Raw genomic sequence first — 10,187 nt, forward strand, 5'->3', positions numbered from 1 at the left:
GTAGTGGGCAAACAGGGGCGTGGGACGATTAGATAACCCCCCCCCCCACACACACACACAAACACACAAAACCCTCACTCTTTATACTTTATTTTCACAGGGTTTCTAAAGGAACAGCGCCATCTAGTGTTCTGGGAGCTGCAAATCATCCCTATGTGACTTCAAAGCGGCATATTTTTTTGCAGTGATGAGAGAAACATTATTTAACATGGAAAAAAAAAGCAAATTATGTATTTGCTCTTTATCATCAGATACTAAATACAAACAGGAAAAAAAAAGTACATTATAATCAGTCATGAAAAATGTTCCTGTCGGATAAGGTTGTTGCTCTGAACTCACCAGTAAGGATTTATTGACACAAGGTCAAAGTACAGAATCAATATCGGTTCCAAGCCAGAGGGGAGTGATGTTTCATATACCGGCTGCAGTGGCTGATACATTTCAAAATGCCCACTTTCAGTGTTTGATGAGAAAAATTGCATTAAAAAGCAGCTTTAAATAGTTTGTAACCTAACAAAGTGGTTCAAATACAAACTCAGGCACAGGAAATCCTATCTATATGATGTCTGCAAGCATCTTCCCCACACAGATCTCTTTCACTTTAATATTTAGATTAATAATAATATATATTACCATGATAATATAATAAATCATGGTCGATCTATGATTTTAATACGGTTTGTAGGCCGGGGTGCATCAGTGGCTCTGTTTCAGTAATATTTTGATTGTTCTACTCTTAGAATGTTAAATATCGCATTAAACTACAAATGCCAGAGGAAAATCTGGAATCAAACCCAAGGATTTATTTTTATTTAGCGCCCTCTGGAGGTTCACGAGTGTAACGCGGGACATCGCCGCCGCTGGGATGTAAAGCACGACACAGAGTTCCTGAGAAGTCTGGGTACCAAAAACCTTTGACTGAAGGAAGCCAGAGTTCGTCAGATTATTACTCAAATCCAAAGGAGATGGACTCAAAGTGTAAAATCTGACCTTTCGTAACAAACGTGGCGCCTCTGGCTCTGAAGTCGGATCCTCCAGCGTGGCTCTGATCAGTTGAATGTGGGAGGCGGCGCATCGAGGAGAAGACGTCTTTGCATCAGAAGACGAGGAAGAGCTAAGACTCGTCCTCCCGTCCCTGCATTCCCCCGTCTGACAGCAGAGGAGGGTGAGCTGGCGAAGCGATCCTATAAGGAAGATTCTCTTTACTCAACATCTTCCGTGTGGCCGAGACGAGGAGCGAATAGTTTTCGGGGTTGTACTCCGACAGAGCAGGCCGGGTGGAAAGCAACGGCAGGCTGTCCCTGATCGGACGAGACAGAAAGAGGGGAGGCCGGCGATGGTTCTCCCCCTCCTTCAGGGAGTCGGGGAGGGGTTTGCGTTTGCTTTCTGGTAAGAGCATTATGCAGAGGACGGAGAGGACGGCGAAGGAGGCGAAGACGACGTTGTGGAGGAAGTAGCCGCCGTTGTTCTGAAGCTCCATCAGGGAGGAGGCGGCCATGCCGACCGCCCCCGCCGCCAGCACCAGGCCGAGGCACCCGCCTCTGATGCAGAGAAGAGGAAAGAGGATGCATTCCATTATGCAGCTAAATGATTATCAGGAGCATCGGCCTGCACAGGAAATGCTTCTCCCACACTTACCGGATCACAGTCGGCATCACCTCACAAGCAAAGAAGACGCTGAGGAGGGCGAGGGCCTGAGAGGACAGCAGACCCACGATGGACAGCAGCAACACCAGTCCACCGTGCAGGTCTGACACACAGGAGGACACTTCAGTCAGTTTCTGTGCAAAACCATTTACGGCAGAGACGATCGATGGTTTCTGTCCGGGGAGAACGGCGCAATCCCAGGACAGAAACCCGTCCCGTGAATATGAGACGAGCTCCAAATGGACTGAATGCGTCCCGTGACGGCAGGTCAATCCCTAAAAAAAATCTAATCCTGACTAAAAGATCAAACCGGTGGCTGTAAAGCCCGTCACTCGGATCAATACGCAACCTGAAGCTAACTTCACCGCAGTAAACAAGCTGGAGACCGGCGGGGGGGGGGGGGGGGGGTCGAACAATTTACCGCCCAGTTAGCACCAAGCACACGCCGTCAGCAGTGGATTCAATTCCCGGGGGGGGGGGGGCCTTTTTGAAAAGACATGTCCACCCGATGGACAATTGGCTCCTCGTTCGTGATCGTGGCATTCAATGTCTGCGTAAAAACCAGCGCCGTCATACACTGAGTGAGCGCCAGCAGCAGCAGCGATGACAGTCCGGTGGTGATGGCGGACAGCAGGAGCATGCCGCGCCGACCCAAGCGGTCGACGCTGAAGCAGATGAAGACGCAGGCGAACGCGCCGGCGATCGCCCGGACAAAGTAGCTGAAGTAGAAGTTGGAGGAGTAAGTGTGGAGGTTTCTGCTGAAGCAGTACTGGATTCCTGTTCCGATGAACCTGGGGGGGGAAGGGGGGGGAAATGTTTCTACAATCCACTCGAGTCAAAGGCATGTGTGTTTTAAAATAATTATAATATAATAACTCACAGCGTGAAGCTGAGGACGAGGCAGTTCTTCCAGATGACGCGAGTCCGACGCAGCTCCAGGATCGAAAAGTAGCACGGACGACGTTCTTCGCCGTAAAGCGAAGCCATCTCTGCCAACAGATCAATAACAGATTAGCAGTATTTGAGAGATTTATTGTATTTGTCACCGTGCCTGGTAGCAGTGGAGTACTCCCTCCCTCCAGAAGGTGGCGGCAATGAAACTACAGGCCGTTTGCAACTGAGAACGCACAAACCACAAGGAACCATGAAAGCTGCTGAAAAGGTTCCGTGTAGAACTAGAACTAGAGCTGCTGCTGCTAACGCCGCTACCTCCAGGCTTCCCCCTATGATCAGGCCCGCGGGGGGGGGGGGGGGGGGGGGGGGGTCCACACGTACCCGACAGCAGCATCTCTCCTGGGTAGATCTCCTCCTCCACATAGACCTTGTTCCTGGTGGAGAATTCCCGCAAGGACTTCTTCGCCAGAGGGATCTGATTGGTCGCCAGCAGCCAGCGAGGGGATTCTGGGAACACCGATGCACAGCTGTGGGGAAAAAAAAAAAAAAAGTTTCATTGATGAAAGCCTCGTTGCACCAAAATGCATTCAAAATCAAACGCCTCCCTCGAGTTGCGCACGGACTCACCACCAGTAGGAAAGCAGAAGGAGAAGAGGTAAAGTATTCACCGCCTGGAGGACGGGCCAATGGCGGCATAGAACCGCGATGCCCGGCAAAATCAGCTCCGCGAAAACGGCGAAGAATCCGCTGATCGTGGTGACCACGAGGCGATGGGGGGGGTCACACAACTCCAACCCTGAGAGGACAGGATCACGAAACAGCTGAAGCCCAACGACACCGACGAGACGACGCCAGTAGGCGGAGCTAAGCAAAATCACTCAAAGGACCGATCACAAGTTATTGATGCTTTTAATTTATCAAGCAGCCAGAAGCTTGAATCTAGACGATAAACGTGAGGCCGATTTAACCCCGAATATACCAAAAATAAAAACGGGAGAGTTTGAGATGACAAATAAACTGTGTTATTCAAGCTCACCCCCCCCCCCCCCCCCCCAGCGCTGTTTGGGCGTGTGCCTCGATGTTCGTACTGAACTTGAACCTCCTTCTCCTCCGAGCAACGACCGTTTCCACCTCCTCGCCGTGCAGAGGGGAAACAAGGAAACCCTCTTCCTGCCCACTTTCTGACCCGCTATTGTTTTCTCCTCTCGACGGAGGAGCAGCGCCGGCAGGACATCACAAATCAGTCACTCCCGATCCAACGGAGCATCAATAACAGGAAAGTGGGGATGTGAGAAACCCTGGCGAACCTCCTCCCACCTCCTCCCCCACAAGCAGGAGGGTTCATCATGGAGGGGCTGAGCAGCAGCGAGCTCAGCTCAGCACGCTTAACTTGATCTTCAGCTGAAATTCCTCCACACGTGTGTCACATCCTGCCCCCCCCCCCCAAACGCATTCAGTCAAACCCGTATTTATCAGTGGGGGGGGGAAGTTACACAGTAAACACACGGCAGGTCAACCGTTCAACAAGAACTGCTTTACACGAGAGAACCTGCAGGAGGACGGAGGAGATTTCAGTCCCTCCTTATCACTTAATAAACAGCAGCTCGTCTTTCTCGTCTTCGTTATCACGTGTTTTTCCTTTTTTGCTGCTCTATCTAGAGATAAAATTCCTTTGAGACACAGCATTTAGGGAATGAAGCAACTGATAACGGCGCAGGAATACTGCGATACTCACTGGCGATATAAGTCGACAAGAAGACTCCGGCTAGCATGGCGCCCTGCGAGAGACGCAGCAGCAGAAACACGACTGCGCTGTCGGACAGACACACGGCGACCCCAAACAGGCTGGACAGACTGACGGACAGGAGAAAGCACCGCCGACGACCCAACCTGGAAACACAAGCATCCCAAAGCTAACAAGTAGCAATGTAGCACTAGCGCACGCGTTTAGCTTACAAGCTAATGAGGTCGAGTTTATTCATTTACAGTAGCATACATGTTTTTGGCTGATTCATAATAACTTTAGCATTGTTAGCTAATCCACAAATCAGAACCACCCAAATTTGGTCACTGTGTGATTAGCTTCAAAGAGGGAGGCATGTGATTGGTTGAACGTTGAGGTGCCGGTGACATCACCTCTGTCATTAAATGTGATTGGCTAAATGGGGATCAAACGAAAATGAATGTTTGAAACAGTATTTCAGAACAATTTGAACTATTTAGAAAAGTCTCTCACATATTTATTAACGGCATAATGACTTCGTATCGTGTATTGATCATTCCCGAGAATAAGATTATTGCTTACCAATCGCACAGTGTGCCAAGAAAGACGTATCCCAGAATCCACCCCGTCATGAAGCAGATGCGCTGCAAAGGGATTTTCCAGTAGTCGTGACAAACCAGGTTCCACTGCAAAGAATGAAGAGACAAACACTAAAAATAAAACAGAAACTTCGTGTAAATTAAAGCCTCGTCATTCAATTAGATTAAAAAAAAAAAAAAAAAAAAAGAGACAGGCTGTAGAGCGAATGTCCATCACGAGCTTTCGATTAGGATTTATGACGTGGTTCTTTAATCCCCATTCGTAGGTGCGTAATCAACGAAGAGAATGTTGGTGAAGTTTAGTATGAACAACGATTCAGATACAAGTTGGTGAGGAAACTCAGCGCTGCGGTTCGGCCGCCTTCCTCGTGGGTGTCCCACAGGGAACGTCTTCCTGTCGCCTCCTTTTAACACTTCCCTTCGACCCGGATCAGTCTGTGTGTCGTCTCTGAGGAGACTTGATGTGATCAGTACAGTCAATTTATCTACATGTTGCGCAACCCCTATTGTTCCGTCGGCACCCAATCATGTTGTGGAATTCCATCTAATATGGACATTCACAGCAAAGAGAAATAAATTCCGTTCATGTTTATGGAATTTTACTCTGGGATTCAGAAAGTATTTTGATTCTGATTTTTTTAATTTAAACAAAATAATAAAATATTCGTAGAATTACTTGTTGGGTGAGAAAAAAAGACGTAGGATATCCTTGTTTAAACAATAATAGTAAACATTTACAACCCAGTAATATTTTCGGTTTTATTTTATTACTACATGAAGGTAAATAAACCAACAAGCTGCTTTGTCTCAACACAGAGATTCCTCAGAGGCAGCAGGAATGTCGATCATGTCGTTTCTAACTGAATTAAGACATCTGCTGACATTTTTATCACATTACAATAAAGTATGGCTCTACGTAGAGCGAGTCAGCAACTCTACGCCCGGTTAGCATCTCCTGCGGTCTCGGATGTCTAAACGTTGGGCAAACAGAGTTACTTTAGGAGTTAAGATCATTTACACAAACGTTCCAGGCCTGAACGAGTGTTCAGGGTCTCAGGAAGGAAGCTCGGAGGCCTCGTACTTCCTAATCACACAGGAGGAGGAGGATAACTGTCCTCACGGTTCATCGACAAATCTACAGGATATGTTTGACTTGATTCTCTCAAAAACAGACTTCTGAACAGATTTCCAGGGGGGGGGGGGGGGTTATTATAAGGAGATTAACCCTTAAAACCAGCCGTTTTTAAAACATTATTGATTTGTATTTGATAGGATTTAAATGTATTTTTTTATTGTGTAAATATCAATTCGCTAAATAAAACAACACAACGCCGTTTTATTCCAGGAGAAACGCTCAACAGGTGACTCATGTTGCTTGTTGAGTTTTACTTTGTGATTAATTTAGGATAAGACTTGTTTGACCCAAAGGGGGGGGGGGGGGGGGGGTCAGAACGAACCAGCATGAAAACCAGCACAACAAACCCGAAGGAGAGAGAGAGAGAGAGAGAGAGAGAGGGAGAGCGGGAATGGGGATCGTTTGCGCTTCATTCCGGATGCTTTTATTTTAATTCAGTCCCGACTCACCGGTCTCCTACCTCAGTGACGTAGTTGCTCTGGAGCCCCGCGCCGTGCGCGTATTCCCACCCTTCGGTGCACGGCACCCTGTCCCTGGCGACGTGCTCGGAGAAGTCCGAGGCGTTGGGCGCGTACTTGAACAACTCGCAGCGGCTGAGGCCGGTTCCGTTCAGCCACGGGACGGTGAGGTTGAGGGTTCTCTGCCTGGTGAGGTTGCTCGGCAGCACGCCGCCGGGCAGCAGCTGCGGGTCGGGCTTGCAGTGGAACGCGTCCGGAATCAGCGTGTAGAAAACGTCGCTGAACAAGTTCAGCATGACGGCGAAGTTCGGGAACCAGCTGAACACGACCACGGCCCGGTTGTAGCGTCCGTAGCCGCCGGTCCGAGGCAGGACGGTGGCCTCGTAATCTATCTGAGGACGGGAGCGGGATGTGGACGGTCCTGCGGCCATGGCGCACTGCGCGTGCACACAAACACACGCACGGCGGCGTCGCGCAGCAGCAGGTGAGGCTCGCGGGGGGGGGGGGGGAGGAGGGGTTCGGGGATCGACCTATGAGACACCTTTGAGTTGTAGCACGGAGCGACCGGAATGACGCGGTGCCGGTGAAGATGCAACGGGAGCCGCCAGACGTCGCTAGTCACGTGACTTCCAAACTGGTCACGTGAAGAGAGTTCCCCCATGAAGCCATCGAACCTATGACCGTCTCTAAAAAGAAAAAAACACGTTGAGGCATGAAAGGCAGGAGGAATGGCTTGAATCCCGATTTCCAGTTCATTCATTCATTCATTCATTCATCTTCTTGGCTTTGTGATGGAGCCGATCCCAGACGACCAGGGGGGGCGAGGACACCCTGGACAAGGCGCCAGCTCGTGGCAGAGCCACACTGAAAGACAGACACCTGGGGGTCGGAGGGAGCCGGAGAAAACCCACGAAGAGATGGGGAGAGAACAGAAAGGCCCCAGGACTCAAGCCAAGGACCTTCCTGCTGCGAGGCAACAGTGCCATCCGCCCCCCAATTATTACTCGACACCAGAAATGCAGTTAAAATAATTTGGGATCGTAGTGTCAAATGTGGACAAATAGTTTAACGCGAAAAGAAAACGTATCAAATTTAGAAACGCAATCAGAGCGCAGACCTCCTCCAAGCAGCTCATTCCCCTCCGTATTAAATTTAAATGGTGATTCCTCCTAAAACCATACAATTTAGGTGAACCAATTACTCCGAATCGTCCGTCGTGTGAGTGAATGTTTGTTTGGCGACGCATCCGGGGTGTACTCCGCCTCTCACCCATGGCAAGCTGGGATAGGCTTCGGCAATAACCCCGGAAAAGTGGAATAAAATGGATGGGACTTTTGTTTATATCCAGACGGGGATCCGGATCTCTGTTAGGCCACGATCCATCCAGCAGTTTTTCCGTTACCCAGCTAACAAACAAACAGAACCTCCTTGATGGTGATAAATGAGGCTAACTGGCTAAAGGGCAAAGGTCATCACCACACGGGGCTCAGGCAGGAACGGAGGCCGGCAAGTAATATTTCAAAATTTTATTAACGAACATAATCTCTGAGGAACAACAGCAGTTCTTGCGCTCTCTGTACATGCAACTGTAGAAAATAACAATTTAGAATTTTTACTTTTACTCCCCCCCCCCCCCCCCCCCCCCCCCATCGCTCCTCATTTTCAGTTTCTTGTGGTTTTTTTGTCTTTGTGGGTCTTTTATTTTGCAGGAAATCAACAACAGCTAGAGGTGAAAGTACTGGATTTCTGTTACAGCACTGACAATAGCATCAATAGCCCCCCCCCGTATAACCCTGCCCCCCTCTTAGCTGCTCCAACAATATGTACACAAATAAACTACATTGTACAAATAAAAAAATGTTACATTGTTACATCATAATTACCTGCAGCAAGCGCACACGGCTCGTTGCTGTTAGGACCCCACATTCTACGCAATTTTTCAGACTGGTACAAAGAGGAGGGTGCAAAACGTCCTGGGGGGGGGGGGGTCGTATTTACAGAGCTATTTACAGTATGTCTCTTTTACGCAATACAAGGAGGAAAATGTACACAGTGGAGAACAAGCTCAACTCAAAACATACCACAGGTGTCAGAAAAACAAAAAGATAATAAATAGGTTATTTCTCTCCGTTGAAAGTTCTCCATGCTTTCTATTAGTCACTTTCCACTCTTTAAAGAAAAGGAACAAAGAAATAGCTACAGTCTGGGCTTAATTAGAAATAAAAACTAAGGGGGGGGGGAAAAAAAAGGCTTGAAATCGTGATTCTATAGAACAAAACAATCGCAATTCTGTGTGTTCGTCCAGTGAGGAAAAAAATACAACAAATAATAAATGTGCGAGTGAATGTGAGGAGAGTAGAGGTAATATGTTGTTGACTGAGGTGGTGTCAGGCTAGCATCTGTATCACCACGGCCGAGTGCTCTACTGTGCATCCGACGACCGGATCGCCTTTCATTTAAATAGAAGGTTGAATCTCCAAACTGGACTCTGATCAACGTCGCTGGACGTGTTTTTGTCTTTTGCCCCACGCAGCGCTTTGTGCTGCAGATTTGGGGAGGGGGTGAAAGATAAAATAATAGCCTCGTCAGTTATGTTAACCATCACCATTTCAAGCCTTTGTATTCAAATAAATGACTGATTACAGAAGTGAAAACAAAAAGGTGACGCATGCAACGGACGCTCGATGTCTTGTAAACAATAGTGAGAGGGCGTGGTCGGTCCGGGCATAGTAACGGTATACATTCGGCTCGAATAGCAACGTGATTGACATGCCACTGGCGTTTATGCTTTACACAGGAACAAAAACTCCTCAGACAAACATACGCTGCGCTAAAAACACACCAGGATTCCGTGAACAGAAGACATAAAAACCTCTTCCCCATAAACGGTATCAGAAAACCAACAAGACGGAAACAGAAAGACAAACTTCTGGCTATTAGTATCCAAAGAGTTTGAGTTTGTATGCCAATCAGACTGCGTGGATCTCCAGGACTGTGGAGCAACAACCATTGAACTCGCCTGGACTTACCACACACAGCTAACGCTGACTGGTGTGTGTGGATCACTTCCCACCAGGAGACGCGAGGAGCTCTCACACAGACAGGCGTCTCCACGCGGTGGGGTCAGGAAAGCTCTTTAAAACCCAATAAAAATAGAGTCAACATAAAGCAACAATTCAACAGGCGGATTTTTTTTAAATCGGATTCAGCCTCACGCTCCCGCTTCCTCCCCTCTGCGTGTTTATATTGTCTGTTGGCTTTTTGGCTTTCTCTGAGAAGAAATAAGTCTCGTAACTGTCTGCTCGGGCCCGACACAAGAACAAGATGATGGCAAATGCCACCACAAAGTAATATGAAGAAGAAACCGTACATTTAAAATCCCTGAAAATACCATCCAAAACCCCTTTTGCTGATTAAATGTCGGTTAAAAAGCAGGTGTGACAAGCCTGTGAATCAGTTGACTACCATTATTGTTGGAATCATAGAAGGGAATTTAACTTCTAATAGGCTGTAGTAAAAATATTAATGTTTAAAAACGCCCATTCATGCAAACAAACGAAAAAATAATACAACAGGTCTCATGCAAAACCAAATGTGGCTCACTAGCGGCATCTAGTGAGAAAAGTTTGGAACAGCAGCTAAAAAAAACATGCTGCTCTTCTACACTGGGCAGGCAGACCGACAAAATATTAAAGCGTCAGTATGGAATGACTTTTCTCACCGGCTGCTCC

The 10,187-nt window shown here is 47.9% G+C and overlaps 1 protein-coding gene across 1 annotated transcript; it reads right to left on the reverse strand.

The window, feature by feature from the left end:
- Positions 1-1,114: 1,114 nt before the first annotated feature.
- On the reverse strand, positions 1,115-6,887 carry slc22a31 (solute carrier family 22 member 31). Its single transcript, XM_068740897.1, has 9 exons — positions 6,459-6,887; positions 4,847-4,950; positions 4,277-4,431; positions 3,169-3,337; positions 2,923-3,068; positions 2,528-2,636; positions 2,224-2,438; positions 1,639-1,750; positions 1,115-1,541 (listed from the first exon to the last, which is right to left on the reverse strand). The coding sequence occupies exons 1-9, from the start codon at positions 6,885-6,887 to the stop codon at positions 1,115-1,117; spliced, it is 1,866 nt and encodes a 621-aa protein (XP_068596998.1).
- Positions 6,888-10,187: the final 3,300 nt, after the last annotated feature.

The sequence above is a fragment of the Brachionichthys hirsutus genome, chromosome 1 (genome assembly GCF_040956055.1).
Source record: "Brachionichthys hirsutus isolate HB-005 chromosome 1, CSIRO-AGI_Bhir_v1, whole genome shotgun sequence".
NCBI classification, from domain to species: Eukaryota; Metazoa; Chordata; class Actinopteri; order Lophiiformes; family Brachionichthyidae; genus Brachionichthys; species Brachionichthys hirsutus.

Bases quoted from the DNA above. Each gene is read 5' to 3' on its own strand.
- slc22a31 (XM_068740897.1), bottom strand. From the start codon at position 6,887: ATGGCCGCAGGACCGTCCACATCCCGCTCCCGTCCTCAGATAGATTAC. The intron at 4,951-6,458 runs GTAGGAGACCGG...CATTCTTTGCAG, and splicing joins AGAGCAACTACGTCACTGAG to TGGAACCTGGTTTGTCACGA. The intron at 1,542-1,638 runs GTAAGTGTGGGA...TCTCTGCATCAG, and splicing joins GTGATGCCGACTGTGATCCG to AGGCGGGTGCCTCGGCCTGG.